The sequence below is a fragment of the Carassius auratus genome, chromosome 34 (assembly GCF_003368295.1).
Source record: "Carassius auratus strain Wakin chromosome 34, ASM336829v1, whole genome shotgun sequence".
Lineage (NCBI taxonomy): Eukaryota > Metazoa > Chordata > Actinopteri > Cypriniformes > Cyprinidae > Carassius > Carassius auratus.
Window position 1 is genome coordinate 18,089,490 of NC_039276.1, and position 22,811 is coordinate 18,112,300.

Sequence of the window (22,811 nt, forward strand, 5' to 3'; positions counted from 1 at the left end):
AATCTCTCCATCACTTCTAGAAACAAATGAATAAAACTGGATGACTGGCAACTGAATGACACATGACACATTTGGTCACATAGTAAAAAGCTGCATGATGTCCTCTGAATCATGATCTGAGATTATTAATTATGCAGAGGGTAAGAGAAGAGTGTTCCTTTGAAGAACTGATCCACACTGACCTTCTTCCTGGCACAGTTGTTGACTTACAGTTTTTTGAAAGAGCTGAAACTGAAATGTCAAGCATAAAAAGACATTACTTGTCCTCTTATGGATAGTAGTAAGCACCGCTGTTCTTTGACTCTGGTCTTTATCTGGTTTTCAGTGGTAACTGAACAAGTTGAAATATTTATCAGTTAGTAAAATAAATATAGTGATTTGTACTATTTTTCATTCTATGTTTCTTGTTCGTTTTTATTTTTTAACCCATGTTTTTACACCTACTGTACTCTATAATTCACTTTTTCAGAAAAACCTTCAAACCAAATAAAACATAATTCATAAACAAATTTATAAAATCATGATATACTGTACATAATTGGTTCCAAAACAATAAATCCCACAAACAATCACATTTGTCCACCTATATTTTAACGAACTTAGAAAAGAGACTGAACTGACTGATCCCAAATTACTTGTGTTTCAACAGTATAATATGCCCGATACATTTCAAGCTTTTAAATGAACAATATTATTGTCAAGAGAGGGGGAAGTGAACCATAAAGTTTACAAATAATTAATATTCATATTAATTGCTTCATAAGGGATTGTTTTAAACAGATCATTTTATTAACAGACTCAATTATAGTGGACACTTGCCTCACTAATTCAACTCATTTATTCAAGCACAGTTTACTACTTCAGTCAGCTGGACTGTTTAAAAGCATCAAAAATGTAAACATTTCTACAAATCTTTTTTAAAGAAGAAGAATGTCATACTATTTGGCCTTTTGTAGTTCTTTTACTATGTGAGCTGCTCATACATTGTTCAAAAAAACAACAACAACAAAAAAGTCACAGTCATGATTTATTTTTTGGATAGAAAATGTATTTTTGTAAGTTGTAAAGCTTTTAGTGCATACATTGGATCTAAAATTCCTATTGTAACAACACACAGCTACATTTATTTGATCAAACATACAATAAAAAAAAAACAGTTATATAAAGCTGAATTTTCAGCAGCATTATTCCAGTCTTCAGTGTCACATGATCCTTAAAAAAATCATTATTGTATGCTAATGTGATGCTCGAGAAACATTTCTTATTATCCTCAATGTTGAAAACTGTTGTTGTGCTTTATATTTTTGTGGAAACCGTGGTACATTTTGTTAAGGATTCTTTGATGAAAGTTCAAAACCTCAGTACTTACAGCATTTAAAATAGAAATATTTGCAACATTATAAACATCTCTTTATTTGTTCTATATTGAATGCAATATTGTAACAGTATCTATCTCAGTATTATACAGAAAATAAACCACAATAAATAAGACTGCATTAGAATATGTAAATAATGTGAAAAAAGTGGTACACTATTCCTTTGGCAAGATGCAGATACTGTAGCAGGCAGAAAGTTTACATTGCCTATGCTAGCTCTGTTAAATGTAGGGTTGGGTCTGATATTTTGTGCCACATGTCTTCTTCAGGGTTCCCTAACTGTTGATACTGAACATGTCGAGCATCACTCTGAGTCATGTCCGTGTGTGGATTTTGAATGTTCCCCAGTGAATGCTCGCTGACATGCTTGGCTCTCTCCACAGCTTTTTCATGTAGTTTGTCCTCCAGAATGGCTGAAGTCTCCCGCTCCACATAAACCTCATAGAGTGATTTATAATACGGCTTCCATCGGGTCATGAGTGAGGAGCTTATCGTCAACAAAAATGAAAGGCCAAGAATAAGAATTAGGCCAATTACCTAAAGAATGAAAAAATAAATAAATAGCATAGGTCAATGCATGACATGTTTAGTATAAAATGAAGACAAAAGTAAAAAATAATGTTACAACAATACACCATTCCACCAACATCATTTCAGAATGTAATCAGCAGAGAAATAATTCATAACGTGATCCTTTTCATTCATTTTACAATTTCATTTTTATATAATATAATTTGAGAGTGCATGGCGAACTGATGCAATCAAATTTATATATGTTTAAAAAATGGGGGGAAATGCTCACCAAATTGATAGAGAGGTCCATTAATGGTAATTTCAATCTTAATATTAATGGTATAAATGGTATTTCAATACAGTGTTGTTATAACTAAAACAAAAAATGTATTAACTAAAAAATATTTAGTTCCACCAGAGTTCCAGTGGGGGCGATTGCCATGAGTGCAAAATGAATGGGAGTCTATGGGGCTAGACGGCTAAATTTTTCCCTTTCACCCGACTGCCGTTGAGAAATCTCAGATCTGATTGTAGGTTTTGCAAGTTCAAGATGGGTTATAGGTCGAAAGTTGAATGAACGAGTACTTATGTCCTTTCGATTTCTTACAGGTTGAGTTGTTGTTGCCCATAACACGCTAGCATTCTGCATTCTGTTAATGAACGCTGATTGGTCAGTGAAGGACTGATTATGACCAGAGATACCGCTTGATGGCATCCGAATCAGAATTAGCGGCATCAGAATGTTAAGGCGGACTTTTTCACACAAGTTTTTCTTTTCAACGCAGCAACTTTTTGTTTGGTTGCTGGCACTTTTATCTGCCTGTACTGTGAAATTTACACGGAAAATAAATTGAAGTTGAGTACTTGTTGTGTTATTCTTGTGTTAAGAAATAATGGATACATATGGTATAGTATTGCCACCTTAAAAAAACACAAACAAGTCACGCTCAATAGTGCTAAATATCAATAAAAATTGAAAAAGGAAAAAAAGTGCCTCGCAGGTGTGCAATGATAAATTGTTCTAATAGTGGGCAAGGGTTGTCCTATTACTCATTTCCCAAGAACAAAAAAAGGTAACAAATGTTGATTGTGAAAATTGAATTTACGATGGTTCACGTGGGAGGGAAAGTTGGCCAAATACCAAGTTGGCTAATGTCCAAAAGAAAGTGCAGAGCACGAAAGCACCAGAGCCTTTAAATAATACATTTTTCAACGGCTCTGGAAAGCACCATAGACATTCTCTGAAAGCACCAAAGTGACTGAAGGATTGCCATAAAGCAATATCTCTGGTCGTACGATGTGTATGACGTCATTGACATTTTAAAATACTTTTTAAAGCAAATAAGTGACTATAAAAAATCTAACACCCAGCAATGTGTAATTTCTTTGCATCTCCTTTCGAATACAACATTCAAATTACTAGACAAAAAAATATATCCTGAGAAAAGTGGATTTTGAGGTATATACCGCCGTTGACCTCCATTCATTCTGCACTCGTCCTGTGAGCGCCCTCATATGGAATCAGAGTGGAACTGCAACCAGTTCAGACGCCGGAAGTGTAGTGAGAGTGAAACTTCTCGCCATATTTGACGTTCTCTGATAGAACTGTTTGATTACCAACTAAATAGGTTTCGAACTAAAAGTTACTAAAAGAAGGCTAAAATATTAAACATACAATAAAAATGACAAAAATGAAATCTGAAAATATAAAATAAAATCTGTTCAACACTATAATCGATACTAAATTATTATATTAATAACATTATTATGATTTCAATCTTTAACTTTATTAACATTTAAAATATCACAGAAACATCCTCTTTTATGGTTACGGTAAAGAAAATTACTCATAAACAAGTGCAGTTGCGTTATACCAAACGAGAGCTGTTTATTCATTAATTCATTATAATTTGTTTGCGTTGTTTTTTCTCTCTTGCAACTTTTTTTAAATTAGGCACATCTGATTTCTTTTGGAGGGACTTGATGCATTTTATTTTTGACAGATAATAATGCAGAACGCATAAAAGAGGTGAAAGGTGTGGGAATAACAATAGAATGAACAAAACATACTGATAAAAAAGCATTTACGTCATAAAAAATTTACCCGTGATTCACTATCATATTTTCTTAGAGTCTCTGCTTCTCGTGGAGTTGGTAGATCCTTGCACGCAATTTGCTCCGCGGTCCCGTTCACATTCACGGTCCGCACGCAAACGTACCAATCCCCGTCAATAAATGCAACGACGATCCACAGCGATGCCGCATAAAAGACATTGAGCAGGTGTTTCCATATGATGCCACAGTAATACCAGCCTTCCTGTCCACAACGCTCCGGGTGATAGCAGTACCCACCAGCACAACAGCAGCATTCAAAAGTATCGCAGCACTCGCTCTTACAGCATCTGCTTTGGCCGCTCACGCAACATCTGCAGACGTAACATCTGCACATCTTCAGGAGCCGAGCGTCGATGAGGATCAGAATGAAGAACAAGATGCCTATTGGCAGGCACAGGTAGAGCCAGCAGTGCAGGAGAGTTTCCTCGGGAGTTGTGCAAGGGCAAGTGAACACATATTTGAAGAAGATAAGCATGGCTATGACTATGACAGCTGTCCTGATGGGCACATTTCTGAGTACATAAGTCGAAAAGACTGTTTGCCGAGCCATATCTGCATGCACGCATAACGGAACACATGCAAATGGAGTGATGCTGCTATAAAGCACCGCGCATTAAGAAAAATCTCCGCTGTTCAGCGAGCACGACACAATGTTCCTGATATCCGCTGCTTCGTGTTCTCAGTGGATGGGGCAGAGGAAAGGGAGGGACAATTGGGATTATCCCACAGTTTGGAGAGATGCAGCGCCCCTCTATGCTTGTAATGTGTTTGATGCGTTTAGGTCACATATCATGCGCCGTGTTTTAGTTGTTTAAGCCTTAAACAGAAAGAATCTGTTGTAGAAATGAGAATAATAAATATCAAATAAATTTTGGTTTTAATGTGTTTTAAAAAGATCTAACGTTCATTTGAAACTGTTTAAAGGTGTGCGGTTTATTCACAGGAAACCACTGGATGGAGCCCGTCTAATGTTTGTATCTCAGGAGGCGTGTCTTTACTGTAAACATGAGTCAGGAAGAACTTACTAAACTCTTCACTGCAGATTATTTACGCCTTCTTTAACAGTATTTTCTTCAAATCTAAACTTGTCACTCGACTCTGACTTTGTCCTCGGTAAGATGTTCTTCTGTCTGATAATGACATGACAACATTAGCGAGAGAAATACTGCGGCTGGATTTGGATGATATCCAATTATTATTTTATATCAAAAGAAAGATAATTTAATTTGTTTAATTTATATATCGATATTTGTATTAAGCTTAAAGTTTGATTTAATGTATTTAGTGTATAGTCGAGGTGTTTACATGCATGGGTTTGTGTTGATGCGGAAATACAAGTTTGTCTTTTACATCGTTTGTCGTGATTGCTATAGTATTTACTGTAGGATTCATTGCAGTTTTTCTTTGTCTTTCTGTCGCTGTTCTCGGCATGTTTAGATACTGCTGGCATCATGACAGTGTTTGAAAACTGTACTGTGGTGTTAGATGTCAAAAATCTGCCTTTTAAAGAGAAGAATAAACTGAGACTAGCTCTTCTGGAGAATGGAGGAAACATCTCATATTTCATCAACAAAGAGGTTCGTTTTGTATTTTTTTATATATATAATTTAATAACTACCTTTCTGTTTTTTGCTGTTATAAAACTAAGAGTAGTCATGCATATAAAGTAAATTATAATTTATAAAATAGAAGTTGAGATTCAAAGTTACATAAAATACAGGCTTCTTGTACAAAATTAAGTTCATTAGGAACAAATGAATAACCACTAATGATTTAAACAGCCCCCCCCCCCCCCATTAAAAGTGATCTAATTATATGTGTGGAATGATTGTATTGAGTCACTAAAGAGCTTTAGTGAATCTTCTGACCTCCGTTTATCTCCTCCAGTGCTCTTTTGTAGTCACTAGCAGTGTGAATGACCTGAGCAGTAACCGGCAGCGCAGCATCCAGAAGCTCCAGATCCCAGTGGTCGGGACACAGTATGTGTGGAGCTGTCTGGACCAAGGGCATCTCCTGCCTTTGACGGAGCATGATTTGGCCCCACAGCTGGCGTATCCCGGCTCTCAATTCCTTCCCCGTTCAGGTAGGACTTTCTTGTTCATCGTTTAAGTAATTCTCTTCTTTCTTTGTTAAAACAGATGTTTGTCTCGAGTGATACTGTAAGATTTACTTAGATCAGATGTTAAAAGAGGTGGATTGACAGATGGAAGTGTCACAGCCAGATTAGATTTATTTGCTCACAGTGGGTGTGTTTTTCTGTATTTGTGTATGTTTCTGCTTGTGTTGCAGTGCATTTTTGTTGAGAAATGTATATGATGTTATATTTGGGTTATAAAAGTGAGATTTAACAATTTATTTCTATTGCAAGGTTGAGCTAATGTTTTTTTTTCACAATAAAGAGGTAAAAGTGTCGACACACAAACTAGAAAAAGAGAAGTTCAAAGGTCACACTGAAATCACAAAGACTGAGCTTGAGAAGGGTGGACCCCGTTCTGACAGGTTCAGGTGCGCTCTTGTTTTTTTGTCAGTCTCAGAGTTCATTCAACTTTTTTATCAGTTTCAACAGCACTTGTCCTTGTTTAGATGTGCTTTTTTACCTGACTGTATCTTTTTATTTACTCAATGCAGAGTTTATAAAGAAGGCGACCATGGGCTGCCTGAATTTCCTTCTTATTTTCAAGTAGCCAAGTATTCGGTTTTTGAGAGGGTGAGTGAGCATCAGTCACATTAACATTATTAGTGGACATCAGGGGAGAAAATAACATAAATAAATAAAAGGTATGATGAGCCTTCAGCACTGCACCACTGTTTGAAAGTGTTTTCATGTCTGCAAGTGTTTGATTGTGTGTTGCAGGTCAAACCCAAGGCTTTGTCTGTTTTGGAGCTGCAGAGTGCCAAAGGCCGAGCAGGCCAGCAGTATCGTGTGTTGTGTTCAGTCTTGCGTGAAGCTGAGGTTTGGTGATCCTGAATGTTGTTTAAAATTCAGCTTGTTATGATTGGAGTCACAGATGGTGCTGGAGATGCTGAATTTGTCTTGTGATGACTGTGATGGGTTTCTCTCGCTATAGACCGCCGTGGTTCAAGACAAGCTTGTGTTCTGCGTGACGTCTGAAGATGCAGTGGAAGCATATCTGCAGCTGATGAAGGAGATGGAGACAGAGGGATTCACAAAGACACACACACTTCCCCCTGAGATTGAGCGCTTGGCATCCTACAGCCTGCAGCAGGTTAAATAAACACAACGCAGATCTGATTTTATTCATTTGATATGTGTATAACGTGTGTCTAATGTGAAATAATTGCTCACTCTTTTGATTGCAGCTGCTGTTGGAGGAGAAGCTGAACTGCAGCACATTATCACAGGAAGTTGGTGTCTTCGTGGAGCTGGTTTGGACTGAAGCTCTCGGGTCCCTTAGTAACATCCTGACAGTCCCTGTCTCCAGAATCAGCCTCAATGATGTGAGAAGGAGCTTAGATAACCACACACAGCTCAGTAAAGACGCTGACAGGAGTGGTGTATGTCTAATGGCTCCTGCTGTGTTTATTGGCTCTGTGCTGTTGCAGGTGAGCAGGGTGGAGGGATTGTTACTGCAGGCACAAAAGACGGAGAAAGAGGATGAAGTCAAAGCCCTGCTGGAGGAGGTCAACACTCTTCTACCCCTCAGAATGATCGACCCTCCTTCCAAACACAAGCTTGTGTCTCAGAAACTAGACCTTTGTCAGGTACCACATACATCAGTTATAGTATCAATTATTATATATATTTTAGGATCAGAGTGTAATGATGTACGCCAAGCCAGTTGAAAAATAGATAAATCATTACTGATTAACACACAGATTTAAAAGAAAAAGAAATAACTAATACAATGATTATCTAGTTTTAATAATAGTCAAATACTGAATGAAATTCCTATATACTTGAAGATTTTGGTAGATGTATTTGGATTTTTAAAATGCAGTGCAGATTTGACCTTTTTCCTCTTTTATCTCTTCTGTGGTCTCCAGCTGATCAGAGATATTGTGAATGTCAGTGAGGCCACTCTGGGAATCCCCTCGCTCTCTTCTCTGGGAAAGTATCGAGCTCTGAGGTGCAGCATTGAGGTTGTTCCACCACAAAACCCTGAGTTTCATGTTGTCTCTCAACTGCTTCAGGACAGGTCAGCTTGATTGTGATGATTGTGGTCTGAATTTCAAACATGAATATATGTCAAAACACATCTTTAAATGATGGTGTTAATCTTGTATCCACTACAGGCCTGTTCAGATTCAGCAGATACTGCGTGTCAGCAGAGGGGTGGAGCTTCAGATGTTTAGGGAGGATTTAGGCAACATTAAACCCCTCCTCCACTCCACTAGTTCCAACAGCTTTGTTGGAATACTGTCACGGTAAGAGCGCATTCTTAAAAATAAAAAACTTTATTTACATGCAGTGACAAAACAACACACACCTGCAGTGTGTGTGTCACATACCATATATACTGTACAGTTGGGCAGTAAGTGAAGACAGACAGTGCTTGTGGTTGAACCATGTTTCTTCTGGCTAATATTAAAAACTAAATAAATTATAATTAATGCTCTATATGAATTTAAGTGTCCCACACACTTATGTACAATTGAGCGTAATGTACAAATGAATGGTCATACATTTTGAGATTTGCTAAAGATGACGTTAACCAGTGTTATTAAATCGTTATTATTATAATTTTTTTATATTAACTTCACTGAATTTTGGCAAGTTAATCTCAATTTAACAATCAAGAAAATGAGGAATACAAAAAAATAAAAAATACAATAGACCAATCATGAAAAAAAAAAAACTATATATAATATTTGATTATACATTGAGCGAATGTTACTAATTTACAAAGTTACTTTTTGTAAAGTCTATTCAGTTTTTTCTCTTCTGCAATAATCAAGTCTTTTATTTTTTTATTTTTGAGCTTTTCTGAGAAAACGGTTGATATAAATATGATTAATTGTCATTTGATCAGCATATGGTGTAATTAATTGAATATATATATTTTCAAACATTCTTTATAGAGGTCTGCTGCTGCCCAGGGTTGGAGTTGAACAGCATGGGATCGAGAGAACGGATATCGGTAATCTTGGAGGAGGAATCTACTTCAGTGACTCTCTAAAGTCAGTTATCTTTAGCATTACTCATCTCTTCATGTAACAGATTAATAAATAATATGAATCACTTTAATGACAGCTGGAGATTTTATCCAGTCAGTAAGTTTGTTCTCTGTGTTAAAGGACTAGTGTGAAATACTCCAAGCCCAGTGTAACTGACGGCTCTCGGCTGCTGTTGGTGTGTGAAGTGGCGTTGGGTCGGTGTAAGGATCTGCTGAAGAAAGACACCACTTTGACTTGTGCTCCTGACGGCTGTCACAGTGTACACGGAGTCCGCCGCTCTCCCAGCAGACTCTCTGACTTTGAGGTGCTTTTCTTACTCATTTTCTGTGTACTTAAATATTCTGCTTGTGTTTTGGGCTCTGGTGTGACTCTTGCGTTTGTGTTTTTATATTTGACAGGATGATGAGTTTGTCGTCTATAACACAGAGCAGATCAGAATGAAGTATGTGGTCCAGTACAGTCTGGAGGGGGACGAGTTAAAAGAGTTCCAGCCTCATATTAACACTCAGCTCATGCAGATCACAGACACAACCGCTGATGTCTGTGAGTAACATCCAGTGAACAGGACATGCTGAGAGAGACCAGCTTTTATTTTTGGAGGAATTAGGACTCCTTGGTGCCAGCATGGTGCCAGGATGAAATTAATAAATTACAATATATTTGCTTGATATTTGCTAAAGGAAAGCAAACTATTTTAGAAAAGAGTATTAAATAATAACTTTTTATTTAATAGATTTAAATAAATTTAACTGTTGCTCTGTAAAAGTGAATGCTGTAATGTTTGTTGCTATATTAAGTCCTACCTCTCAGATAGATCCTTCAGGGTGTCTTGGAGGGGTGAAGTTTCTAAATCACAACTTCTTGCTACTGGGGTTCCTCAAGGCTCAGTACTTGGACCACTTCTCTTCTCCATCTACATGATGTCATCACTGATCTGTCATGTAGAAGAATGGCTTTTCCTATCACTGCTAAGCTGATGACACTTAACTGTACTTCTCATTTCAACCAGATGATCCGACGGTAGCTGCTCACATTGCAGCCTGTCTGAGTGACATTTTTAGCTGGATGAAAGACCATCACCTTCAGCTTAACCTTACTAAGACAGAACTGCTTGTGGTTCTAGCAAACTCATCATTTCATCACAACTACTTTATACAGCTGGGTTCATCAACCATAACTCCAGGACAGCCAGAAACCTAGTTTTGATCGATCATTAAGCTTAACAGACCATATTGCTACAACGACCCGGTCCTGCAAATTTGCCCTATATAACATTAAGAAGATTAGACCCTTCCTGTCAGAGCAAGCTACACAACTTCTTGTCCAAGCTCTTGTTCTCTCCAGACTGGACTATTGTAATGCCCTCTTGTGCTCTACCACTTGAACTACAGGAACACTTTGGATAAAAGTAACTAAGTCGCTTTGGATAAAAGCAGTGGTTTTGTGTGATTGTGTGTTTTTAGTGTCCAGTGATGACGGTGAGGGATTGGAGTCCACTAAGAATCCTCTAGAGGAGATGAACGCAGGTTTGCTGGACAGCAGTGGTCAGAAACTTCCTCTACAGGCTGTCAATGTGAAGTGCAAGCTGATGGACCTGCTGTGTCAGGTATGATGCTACAGCAGTGGACTGCGGTGTGGAATTTAAAAGAAATGTTGAGAAATGAGCGAGATAAAGGACTTCTTCACATATAGAAGTACAAGATGGGTAATCAAACCTAATAAACTGAAACTAGAACAAGGCAGCGACTACTGGAAAAAAAAGACATGGGAAGAAATAAGATGCAACAGAATTAACAAACTAAAAGACAGATAATGAAATTCTATGTAGACCAGAACAATGAATTATAATTTCAAATCACAACCGTAACTTTGTCTCCACTTTTACCAGGTCATCATTTTTCAGACCTACACAAACCAGAGTGCTGTTCCCATTGAAGCAAAGTATGTCTTTCCACTGGAGGAGACGGCAGCAGTGTGTGGATTTGAAGCCTTTATCAATGGAAAACACGTCATTGGAAAGGTGCAAATCATTCAGAATTTATCAAATAAAATCTCTGCTTTTTAACCTCTTTCTCATCAATTTTTTTATGGATCTTTTTGTCCTGTAGGTAAAGGAAAAAGAGCAGGCTCGTAAGGAGTACAAGCAAGCCATAGAGAAAGGCCATGGAGCCTACCTGATGGACCAGGATGCACCTGTGAGTTACTGTAACTGATCCGGAGCTGACGTATGTGTGAAAATGTATCAGAAAGCTTCTTTAAGGTCATGTGTTTCTGTGAGACAGGATGTATTTACTATCAGTGTGGGGAATCTTCCTCCTGGAGCCACAGTTCTGATCAAAGTGACGTTCATCACTGAGCTGCTGGTCAGATCAGGCTCTATAATCTTCTCACTGTCCGGCAGCGTGGCACCATGGCAACAGAGCGCCGCCCTTAATCAGACAACTCAGGTATGATGGGCCTTTGTCACTCTGTTTAACATCCTGTTTGGCCTGATGATTGTTGCAGTGTTTTGACTGACAGTTGTGTTGCATTTCAGGCAACTGTTGAAAAGATTGGTGTGACAGAGCTTCAGTCAGAGGGGTGAGAATCTCAAACGCTGGAGAAATCACAGAGAAATTCACTAAAGATTCACTAAAACTGCATCTGCTGATGAGTAACAACATAGAAGACAATTATTTAATGTAGCAAATCACATTTTTAACATAATTTAACAATTAACCTTTAACCTTTATAACATCATGCTTTATATACAGTAGCACCTGGTCTAGTTGAACTGTGGATGGTCACTAAATACGGCACAGGGTTGTTGTAACTCTCTTTGATTTGTTCCTTCTCTCTTTCTTCAGAGAGTTTTCTCTGTCTATGTCGATTGAAATGCCTTATGAGATCATCAACTTGAGCTCTTCACACCGCATCAAAACCAAGGTTATTAATTTGACTAAATACTGTATTTTCTGAAGTGAAAGAAACAATCGTTTGTGACCCATATTAACAGTTTTAGTGTTTTCTCCACTCAGAGGACAGACTGTAAGGCAGTGATCAGCACGTTACCGGGACAGACTCTGGGATCTGAAGGGTTACAGGTGTCCTTCAGTCTTTCTAATATCCACATGCCCAGGATGTGGGTCGAGAACCATCCGGATAAAGAGAGTCAGGTAAAGAAATCTGATTTTAATCTGTTTTTCTGTGTCTTGGATATTTATCAGCATATTGCAGACAAAAATCTTAGGCACCGTGACAATAATGAAGACTGATTCTGATCTGATCTCTGCAGGCCTGCATGCTGGTGTTTTATCCTGACTTTAAGTCAATCGGGGTATCCAGCTCTGGAGGTCCGTCCAGTGTGAGCGATGTGGTCATTCTACTGGACTCCTCCAAGTCCATGCGGGGAGACGCCATGCTAAACGCTCGCAGGATTGCCCTTCAAGTCCTCAAATCTCTGGATCACTCACTGAAGATCAACATCATCTCTTTCAGCACTGGTTAGTGCTCACTGAAACTATCTGATTTTGTTTTATCGAGCATCATGTGGACATGTTCATTTCTCTATTATTCTTGTGATCAGAGTGAAGCATTGTGGGTAAATGTGTGTTTTTACAGATTACAAGGAAGCGTTTCCTGCACCATTGCCTTTATTTGAGGCATCTGAAGCAGCCAGAAAGTTTATTATGGTGAGGAATGTTTAAAAATGGTTAAAGATGGTTCTGAATCTCAGTTCCTTTGCGTCTCATTGCATTTTCCCTCTCTTCAGTCGTGTAGCGGCTCTGGTGGCAGCACTGATCTGTGGCGGCCTCTCCGGATCCTGAGTCTGCTGCCTCCCTGCCGGGGCGTGAGGAACATCCTGCTGCTCTCTGATGGACATGTTCAGAACCAGCCTCTGACCCTACAGCTGGTCCGAGAAAACTCCTGCCACACGCGTCTCTTCACCTGCGGACTCAGGTCTGCCTTTAAACAAATCCCTTTATTTTTCTCCTTCACTTCCAATGAATTTCTGAACCTGCAGTTTGATTGTGTTTGTGTTTGTCTAGCTTGACAGCCAATCGTCATATGCTCAGAGCTTTGGCTCAGGCAGGTGGAGGAACATATGAATTTTTTGACACAAAGATGAAACACACTTGGACAGAGAAGGTGAGTAACGCTCTTTATTTGTTTAGTTTTTTTAATAACTTAAAAGGAAAGATAATCTTTGCAATATGGGCCAGTCTGAGGCTTGAGTTGAAGACATTTGTGGGTAATTTCAGGTGCGTGCTCAGGTTGAGCGTATGGAGTCTCCAGGCTGCAGATCAGTGGCAGTGAAGTGGCAGCAGTTTAGTCCCACAGCGCCCCGTCCTGTTCAAGCCCCTTCACAGCTTCACGCACTCTTCAGTGACTGTCACTCTCTGGTGTACGGCTTTGTGCCTCACTGCACTCAGGTACACAGACTGTACTGTTATATTAGTGCATATAAGTAAAGATGATTAAATATTCTTCTTTGTGTTCATTTATTGACAAGCAGTGTGGAAAACATACATTGATTATTTTTCATAAAAATAATCTAGATCACAATTGTCATTTCAATCAATATACTGTATGAAATATTAATCATAAGACTATAAAAAGCATTAAAGGGTTAGTTAACCCAATAATTTAAATTATGTCATTAATAACTCACTCTCATGTCGTTCCAAACCAGTAAGAACTCCGTTTATCTTCTGAACACAGTTTAAGATATTTTAGATTTAGTCAGAGAGCCTTCTGTCCCTCCATTGAAGCTGTGTGAATGGTATACTTTCTATGTCCAGAAAGGTAAGAAAAACATCATCAAGGTAGTCCATGTGACATCAGAGGGTCAATTAGAATTTTTGGAAGCATCGAAAATACATTTTGGTCCAAAAATAGCAAATACTACGACTTTATTCAGCATTGTCTTCTCTTCAGTGTCTGTTTGAGAGATTTCAAAACAAAGCAGTTTAGTGATATCCGGTTCTTGAACGAATCATTCGATGTAACCGGATCTTCTTGAACCAGTTCAGTTTTTAAACAGTTCGCATCTCTAATACGTATTAATCCACAAATGACTTAAGCTATTAACTTTTTTAATGTGGCTGACACTCCCTCTGAGTTAAACAAACCCATATCCCGGAGTAATTCATTGACTCAAACAGTACACTGACTGAACTGCTGTGAAGAGAGAACTGAAGATGAACACCAAGCTGAGCAAGATAACGAACAAAAGACTGACTCGTTCACGAGTTAAGAACCGTTTCTGTCAGACACGTCCGATTCGAGAACCGAGGAGCTGAATGACACACAGAGCGTCTGAACTGAACTGATTCTTTTGGTGATGGATTCTGAACTGATTCTGTGCTAGTGTTATGAGCGCGGGTAAACCAAAGGCTTGAATCAAGGGCAATCATCGCCAATGACGCCATTACGTCGAGCGCAAAAGAACTGGTGAACCGTTTTCTTCAAACGGTTTACTGAATCGAACTGTCCGAAAGAACTACTGGTGATCCGAAAACCGATGCAACCGGTTCTTGACTCGTGAACGAGTCAGTCTATTGTTCGTTTTCTGGCTCGGCTTGGTGTTCTCTCTTCACAGCAGTTCAGTCAATGTACTGTTTGAGTGCATGCATTACTCCGGGATATTGGTTTGTTTAACTCAGAGGGAGTGTCAGCCACATTAAAAAAGTTAACAGCTTAAGTCATTTGTGGATTAATGCTTATTGCAGACGCAAACCGTTTAAAACGATTCAGTTCGATTTGGTGAACTGGTTCAAAAAGATCTGGTTACATCAAATTATTCGTTCGCGAACCGGATATCACAAACTGCTTTGTTTTGAACTCTCTCTCACAACAGATCGGAAGAGAAGACAATGCTGAATAAAGTCGTAGTATTTGCTATTTTTGGACCAAAATGTATTTTCGATGCATCAAAATATTCTACCTGACCCTCTGATGTCACATGGACTACTTTGATGATGTTTTTCTTACCTTTCTGGGCATGGACAGTATACCGCACACACAGTTTCAATGGAAGGACAGAAAGCTCTCGGACTAAGGCCTGGTTCACACGGGACGATTTTAAAATTGTCGGCCGATTGTCCAAACCTGAGAGACCCCACACACAGCGATAAAAAATCACGGGTCTAACAGTGTTGGTCGTTCCGTGTGTGGTTTGCAGCCACACGGCAATATCAACACATCACACACGAACCAATTTGACTCCTGAGCATTCCCAGGTCAGATGGGAAATCAGACGCAAAATCCCTCGAGATCAAACGTGACTTTAGAGTAAACAATCATGGCGGACGAAGAGGATGCAGTGGCCATAGTTTGTGCTTTGTTTTTAACGGAAAAAAACATAAGAAAAACAAGAAAAGGCGATGGTCAAAGAGGTGGAGACAACGCGAGCATGGACTATACTTGCTATATCATAATATGGAGATAAGTTGTTGTTTTATCTCATAGAAATGTTGTTACGTACTACACAGATTAATAACCGTTGAAATAAACGTTCATATATTAGTTTCCATGTACTCTGGTGGACTGCAGTTGTGGATGTAGTTATGCCCCGTCGACTTTATTTGTATTTGTTATATTTGTTATATTATATACGCCGGCTGTTTTGATTTTGTTTCCCGGTACTTCCTCACCGCCTCGTCACCTCGCTTTCTGATTGGCTACACGCCACAGTCCACAGGCTGCGTGATTGTTTGTCCTCGGGGGACACCACACACAAGAAGAAATCGGGCCAAATAAATCCAACATGTTGGATATCCCCGATTTGAGATCGGAGCGGTCCCGACATTCTTCCGAGCAGAGGAGAGCAGTCTTAACACACCACACACGGCAGGATTATTTGATCAGATTATTTTACGATAATCGGAGCATCCTAAGATTGTGGGAAGGGCTGAATCGGGGCTAAAATCGGCCTAATTATCCTGCCGTGTGAACCAGCCTTAAATCTAAAATATCATAAACTGTGTTCCAAAGATAAACGGAGGTCTCATGGGTTTGGAACGACATGAGAGTGAGTCATTAATTACATAATTTTGATTATTGGGTGAACAAACCCTTTAAGATGTTTAAACTGAATTAAACAGTTATTTGTATATTTATTGTTTTGAATTGTGTACTATTTACTTGTTTAGGCAACACTGTTTGGTGATTTGAGTGGACAAGAGATCAAAACCATGGTTTCCACCACAGAACTACAAAAGACAAAAGGAACTGTGAGTCAGCGTTAAATACTTCATATAATCTGAAACCTCATCAGTTATTCATCAGGAGTTAGAAGTGTGTGTGTGTGTGTGTGTGTGTAGTTCCTTCACAAGTTAACAGCAAGAGCGATCATCAGAGACTATGAAGATGGCATTCTAGGCAACAGTGAGGCAGAACACGAGGTACAATATTTGGCTAAACAATGGTCATCTTTTTATAACTGTCAGATTTTCTAACAGAAGAACTTGACTTGCTGTCTTTTTTCTCTTTTCTATCAGGGGAAGAAAGCAGAGCTGAAGTCCTACATCATTGAGCTCAGTAAAGAGTTCTCCATCTTGTCCCAGTTCACAAGTTTTGTCGCCATTGAAGAGAGGGTATGATTACTGCTAATGTAGGGACTGATGCTAATCATAATCTAAAATTATTTTTTTATTAAAATATCCAGAAACCACTAGAACAGTGTTATATATATTCGCTGGCTTGTGTATTTACATTAACCCAAATGTTATGAAGAATGTTTAAATCAAGAGAAATAAGCAATTTTATCTAGTGATATGGACCGTGTCAATATAGTTTCATTGTGTTGCCTCCCAGTGACGTCATACACCCTCGATTTCCGGTTTTGTTTTGTGGAAAACATGTTAACACCAAAGATGCTTTAATATATTATGTTTTATTAGACAAGAGACGACCGCATAGACAGGGTTTCCGCGGGGCATTAAAAAGCATTAAAAGTCCTTAAATGGATTTTGCAAAAAATAAGGCCTTAAAAGGCATTAAAAAGCATTAAATTTGATTCCTACAGACATTATTTTTTTTTATAGTTTTTAAGAGAATATATCAATTTCTTTGAATATAGCCTTCATCATTAATAATTTAATTTGCTTTCGCAAAATGTACGTTCGTGTGATAAATACGGAACCAGTTTGGTAATTGGTTTCGGCAGGAGCAAAATTGCCGTGATACAGAGGTGACGCGGGAGGCAGGCATTTTGTACAGCGGGGGACGAGGTCTGAGGAAAAATTGGAAAGTGCAAATTCCAACCGAAGTGGCTGGAAAACGAAAATTTCAAGACATGGTTGTAGCCTGTTACTGGTAAAAATGATGAAGGATTTTGCGGTGTTTGCAGAAAAGCATTTAAATTGGGGACAAAAATCCCATATGCAGTGTTTTACAGCCACAAATCCACGGTAAGAGCAAAACAGCACACTACTATGTCTAGTTACTTTGGCGTGACCGACAAATCTACAAGTAATAACGTTACGACGACAACTGATGCTGTCCCCACCGTTTGTGGAGCAGCTGACATTACCACAGCAAAATCGAGCGACATTCGATCAACATTTGGCTCGAATGCAACTTTGCAGGCGGAGGTGCTCTGGTGTCTGAAATACCATCATCCAAAACAAACCATGGCTAACTGTCAGATTCAGCCGTTTATTTAAGATCCAGAATCAGATCCCAAGGCTGAAACTGAACGAGAGCAGCAGCAGCAACGACTCGCTCCGAGCGGGGCTCGAACCGGGGTCTCCGATGGGAGGCGGACGCACTAACAAGGAGGCAGAGATATTTGAAGCAGTTTTACTCACCGCCTGCGGTTCCAACACACGTTCGTGACCCTTTTTCGTTGGGATTGCATCATCCTTAAGAAATAAACAATACGCAAATCCGTCGTCAAACTGGGCCTTAAAACAAGCATCTTCGAAATGCAGGGAACAAACACAAACACTTGCACAACTCCGTTGATGCTCTGTAAAAATAAACTCCATCCACTGGTCCCTTAATGCTGTTTGTTCTTTGGTAATCTGTGCAGGGTTGTCTTGCCCTGGCAACCAAAAACACACTCCTTTTGTGACATTTCGTGACGCTCTCGCTCTGATCAGTGAATGCCTGTTGTGCTCTTAGAAGTGCCCTTAGGACCCATATAAGGAAATGCCGCTCCATCTAACGTCACACAAAGCCATACTCGAAAAAAACTTTCCGAAACTTGTGACAAACCGGAAGGAGTATTTTTGGAACAGAACAACTTAATTTTTGAAACTTTGTCCATGTTTAGCATGGGAATCCAACTCTTTAACAGTGTAAAAAAACTCAGTATGCATGAAATAGCATTTCACCCCCCCTTTAAAAAGTTGAGCTTATTGAAGAGCTGTTTTTGTGATGATAAAATTATAAATACAATAATTCTCTTTTTTGTAATTTTGAAATATCTCCAAATAAATTGACAATTAATTAAGCTGCCTCCTGAGCCAAGTTCTAATTCAGTTCTGAGTTATATAATTTGCATCATCATCAAACTGGATGGTTGCAATTAATAATTTGCGATATGTCTATTTAAAATAAAAACAATTATATCCGTATATAAAATATCCGTGGTTAGTCATGGGTCGTGTATGGCATTAAAAATGTTAAAAATGGCATTAAAAAGGCATTAAATTTAATTTGAAGATACCTGCAGAAACCCTGATAGAGTAGCATTACAACAGAACTCTCAAATGTATCTAGTATGATAAAACAGTGCTGCTTTACTGTTGCTTTTATGTATCTAGGTAGTCATGCCATAATAATAAATAGTTTACACATACATTTTTTATATTAATAATAAATAAATAAAAATAATATCTATACACAAACTTTTTTCCACAAAATGGCAGAATCAAAGTTTTTCTAAGTAAAATATGTCATGAATTATTTTCTGTCTTATTTTCTTGTATTAAACTGAGTGACAATAAAAATAGCAACTAATGTCTTCATTAGGACCAGAATGAGCTTGACACTGGATTCACAGATATTCCTAAAATTATATCAGAGGAGGATGTGGATATTTTACCATACATGGGTTGGACTGAAGAGAAGCTGAAGACTGAAGCTGTGCATATGATTGCTGCTGAAGATGACATATCGGTAACAGTAAAGTGCTCTTTTACAGCTGTTCATGTAAAGTGATAAAAGTTGGCATCATTCAGTATTCAACTCTTCAGTATTCACAACAATGATTTTGAATTTATTTTGTTTTTCAGATGGAATCAGATCGATTCAGCAGTAGCTCCTCATCTGAAGAAATCCCGTTTTCTACTTGTGAAGCAGATGATTTTGATGATAATGATTCAGAGGATAACTATGAATCTGTTAATTTTATAAAAGGATCAGCATTTAGCCGTGCTCTTCCTCACTCCAGAAGCTTCTGGCATCCTTCACATTATGAAGGTAGCACTGACACTTTCTATCCGAAAATTAAACATGCTATAACACATCCTTATCACCTTTCCATCAAGAATGGTGCATTAACGGATGCTCCCAGTCCCTTTTTTCTACAGAAAAAGTCAGTAGAACCTCTCGTCATGGCTAACAGACTTTATCAGACTTCTTCTGGTGGTGCCCCCATGAGTGTCAGACTTCCCCCTCCAGATGACTCCCAGGTTACAGCCTTGATGCATCCTCTCCATGATCTCCTTGAATCTGAGGCAATGACATCTTACGGACTTGATTCACAAATAGGCATGACTCCCTTAGCTGCCTCAGTGGATGCACTTCGTCCTCAACCCAAATCTTCCTCCATGGGTTTCCCTCCCCCTGCTACCCAGCTTTCCTTTTCCATAGGGTCCGCCACCGGATTTATGCCACCAACTCCTCCTGTCTGTGCAGATCTTCCTCTTAATCTTGTATCTCAGTCATTGATGTCCGTGACTTCCAGCCCTGCTCCTCCTCCTACTCTTTTTGGCACATCTTATTGCAGAAGGGGCTTGGATGCTCATCAACTCTCAGGGTCTGCACCACACTCTCTCCCTCACTTTGGTGGTTTCCTCCAACAATCCTACAAACAGTCTTTGGGTTTTGGTTCCTCAGACTCTGGACCCTTTGGAACATCTCTGTCATTTAGTAAGTTGAGTCACAATGAGGTTTTATCCAATCAATGTTGAGATGGAGTAAAAACAGCTTTCTGTTTTTTTAAATCGTTGTCTCCTCTTTCTGTCCTTTCTCTGATGAAGATATACACAGTGCTGCTCCTCCCCCAGCTCCCCATCATCCTGCTCCCTCTGTTCTCATTGGTCAGCCTACAGTTCCCAAGCAAGCTGTTGGCATGTCACATGTGGTTGCATGTGGTGGCACTACTAGTGTCCTGCAAAAGAGAACTGAGCCTGAACGGTGTTATGATTTGTCAGTCTCTAGCTTTGGAGCATCTCAGCAACAACAAAAGTGCCTTGTGTTTTCTGCACCTGGTAAGTTGAAGCACATTGATGAGGTTCTATAACTGATCAATGTTCAGATGGATTAAAACCATTTTTAAACCTATGTCTCATATCTTATTACGCTGGAGCTAAATCCATTCCTAAGATTAGAGGGAAGATGGCTCAGTCATTTCGGGAAAAACGAATGAGCAGACGTCACACAGTGGCCTGGAATGAGCTGTTTGAACTTCAGCATGAGGTGTTTACATATGATTTAAAACACTAGATTATATACAGTATGTAAATGTTTGAGGGGATTTAAACATATGCGTTGTGTTTGGATACAGGATGGATACTGGGAGTGCACTGACAGGCTGAGCAGCTTCCTCAACCTGGACATAGACTTTTTTGCCAATGTCTTCCTTAAGGAGAAAGGCATCCGTTCTTTTGGTAAGATGTTTTACATGCTTGTTTCTGGTCTGGTCCATATTGCAGATTATTCTCTACAAGAACCGCTCATTTAGACAGGAAGAGACATCTGACTGACACGTAAAGCAACCAATCACAGTTTGTTCATATGTGACATGTAGGTGCCATATGTACCTTGTGAGCACAACTGTTTCCAGACAGACTGAGAAAAACACCTGTGCCTTTACTGTGTAACACCATCCAATCACAGTAAAGCTCTCTAGACTGAGAAAGTGCTTTCCTGTTTAAAGTGCAGTATGCATCAGGCTGAATCTGAATATAGTTTCAAATAATCTAATCTTTATTTTTGAGGCTCAGTTTGTCAGTGTGAATCAGTTAATCAGTCAGATGTTTTGTGTGTCAGGTGTGAAGGCTCATGCTGACATTCTGAGGCTGGTGGCGACTCTGCTGGTGCTGCAGCTGATCCGGGTGAAGAAGCTGGCAGTGGGACAGCTGCTCGAGTCTCTCCTCCGGCTGAAAGAGTCCCAGGAGCCCAGGTACCAGCTCACGTCCTCATGCAGCGCAGTGATTTACTCTTATATTTTTGGTGTCCATGACTTTGTACTCTTCTCCATTCAGACCGATGTACTGGGAAGCAGTGAAGAGGGCCGTGGACTGGGCCTGCCGGACAGACAGACAGTATCCGTGTGTGTGCAGCAGGCTGGAGATCGGCTGGGATTGGGAATCATCTACACGTCAACTACTGGGCTGTGATTCTCCACACCCATATTCCCCACTCAGACCTGTTCTGGAGAGACGTACAGGTGTATCAGTCATGTAGAAACTGGACAGACACTTCCCTCTTCATTGACAGTTGCTGCTTCACTTTGCTGTTTGCCTAATATTGATTGCTTAATAAATGTCTTTATGAGACTTGAGCTTTATAGTGCTCTCAAAAATATATTTGGACACCTGAACTTAATAAGATGCTTGAATTTAATTTTGAATTTCATTGCATTTAAAGGAAAATATTTAAAAAGTGCCCTTTTTGCTAGAACCTTTTTTTCTGAACTAGACATTTGTTCAGTTACTTGTCAATGTGATTTTTAGTGGCCATTTGAAGTCATTTCTCCTCAAATTCACACTGATGTTCATTACATTAACTATGATTATGATGCTGTATGTTGCTTTATCATAAAAAAAAAGGAATTGTAGTTGTGAAATGTTTTACTGACAAGTCTGCATGTGCTGTCTTTTTTAAATAAACTAAATAAAATAAAGATAAATATATTGTTACAGTAAAAATATTAGCATCTCAAGGACAACCATTCACAGAATTGCTTCTGTTCTGTAATCATCACACACACACACACACACACACACACACACTGGTGCTTCAAATCAGAGATGCTGATACACACATCATGGAGTACTATAAAAAGAATCATATTAATATTAAGTAAATAATAATAATAATTAATTGTAATTTTGTTTGTAATTACTATCAATTATTATTGCAATAATATTGTGTTTAAAAAGACAGTAATTAAGTGTCCGTTTTATTCATCGGATTTTTCTCGGAGCTGTTGCAGATGAGAGCAGTTATCTTATGTACCGAGACTACTCTATATTTTAAAATATTTGTGACATTTATGGTTTTGTATTAGAGATTGGCACAGTTTCAAATATATTTCAAATAAATATGCTTAAAAAAACGTGGGCTGTACATTTTCTGTCTATTTCATCAGTCATAAAAATGTCACGGTGAGTCGGTGATAACAAAACTATGTTTGGAGCAAGAGCTCCATCAAACGCGGTTGTATATTTCTTTTATTCAGCTCTCACAATGTGTAATAGACATCGGACTAAATCAATAATTGTTTCTCCCCTC

General features: G+C 38.9%; 2 protein-coding genes across 5 annotated transcripts; one reads left to right on the top strand and one right to left on the bottom strand.

Moving 5' to 3' along the window:
- Nucleotides 1-1,014: 1,014 nt before the first annotated feature.
- LOC113053431 (uncharacterized) lies at nucleotides 1,015-4,841 on the bottom strand. The gene is made up of 2 exons (XM_026218448.1): nucleotides 3,994-4,841; nucleotides 1,015-1,913 (listed from the first exon to the last, which is right to left on the bottom strand). Exons 1-2 carry the CDS (start codon nucleotides 4,552-4,554, stop codon nucleotides 1,584-1,586), a joined length of 891 nt encoding a protein of 296 aa, XP_026074233.1. The 5' UTR covers nucleotides 4,555-4,841; the 3' UTR covers nucleotides 1,015-1,583.
- Nucleotides 4,842-4,986: 145 nt separating this feature from the next.
- Nucleotides 4,987-22,578, top strand: LOC113053418 (poly [ADP-ribose] polymerase 4-like). 4 transcript variants are annotated; one of them, XR_003277220.1, is made up of 37 exons: nucleotides 4,987-5,117; nucleotides 5,442-5,581; nucleotides 5,892-6,087; nucleotides 6,404-6,509; nucleotides 6,633-6,711; nucleotides 6,859-6,957; nucleotides 7,073-7,231; nucleotides 7,326-7,463; nucleotides 7,569-7,727; nucleotides 8,010-8,161; nucleotides 8,259-8,390; nucleotides 9,045-9,143; nucleotides 9,261-9,444; nucleotides 9,539-9,683; nucleotides 10,604-10,746; nucleotides 11,029-11,160; nucleotides 11,249-11,335; nucleotides 11,423-11,587; nucleotides 11,677-11,720; nucleotides 11,987-12,065; nucleotides 12,158-12,295; nucleotides 12,415-12,622; nucleotides 12,741-12,811; nucleotides 12,892-13,079; nucleotides 13,169-13,268; nucleotides 13,382-13,552; nucleotides 16,274-16,354; nucleotides 16,445-16,525; nucleotides 16,622-16,717; nucleotides 19,101-19,247; nucleotides 19,364-20,222; nucleotides 20,333-20,563; nucleotides 20,659-20,771; nucleotides 20,860-20,962; nucleotides 21,345-21,477; nucleotides 21,560-21,851; nucleotides 21,888-22,578. XR_003277220.1 is itself a non-coding variant. In XM_026218416.1 (36 exons), exons 2-36 carry the CDS (start codon nucleotides 5,456-5,458, stop codon nucleotides 21,759-21,761), a joined length of 5,346 nt encoding a protein of 1,781 aa, XP_026074201.1. In that variant the 5' UTR covers nucleotides 4,987-5,117; nucleotides 5,442-5,455; the 3' UTR covers nucleotides 21,762-22,578. The 4 variants fall into 4 exon arrangements, 3 of the variants coding, with proteins under 3 accessions (XP_026074201.1, XP_026074204.1, XP_026074203.1); XM_026218416.1 differs by having other exon boundaries at nucleotides 21,560-22,578; XM_026218419.1 differs by having other exon boundaries at nucleotides 20,333-20,538; nucleotides 20,640-20,771; nucleotides 21,560-22,578.
- Nucleotides 22,579-22,811: the final 233 nt, after the last annotated feature.

Bases quoted from the DNA above. Each gene is read 5' to 3' on its own strand.
- LOC113053431 (XM_026218448.1), bottom strand. From the start codon at position 4,554: ATGGCTCGGCAAACAGTCTTTTCGACTTATGTACTCAGAAATGTGCCC. The intron at 1,914-3,993 runs GTAAATTTTTTA...TTCATTCTTTAG, and splicing joins AATATGATAGTGAATCACGG to GTAATTGGCCTAATTCTTAT.
- LOC113053418 (XM_026218416.1), top strand. From the start codon at position 5,456: ATGACAGTGTTTGAAAACTGTACTGTGGTGTTAGATGTCAAAAATCTG. The intron at 19,248-19,363 runs GTAACAGTAAAG...TTTGTTTTTCAG, and splicing joins CTGCTGAAGATGACATATCG to ATGGAATCAGATCGATTCAG. The intron at 20,564-20,658 runs GTAAGTTGAAGC...CTTATTACGCTG, and splicing joins CCTTGTGTTTTCTGCACCTG to GAGCTAAATCCATTCCTAAG.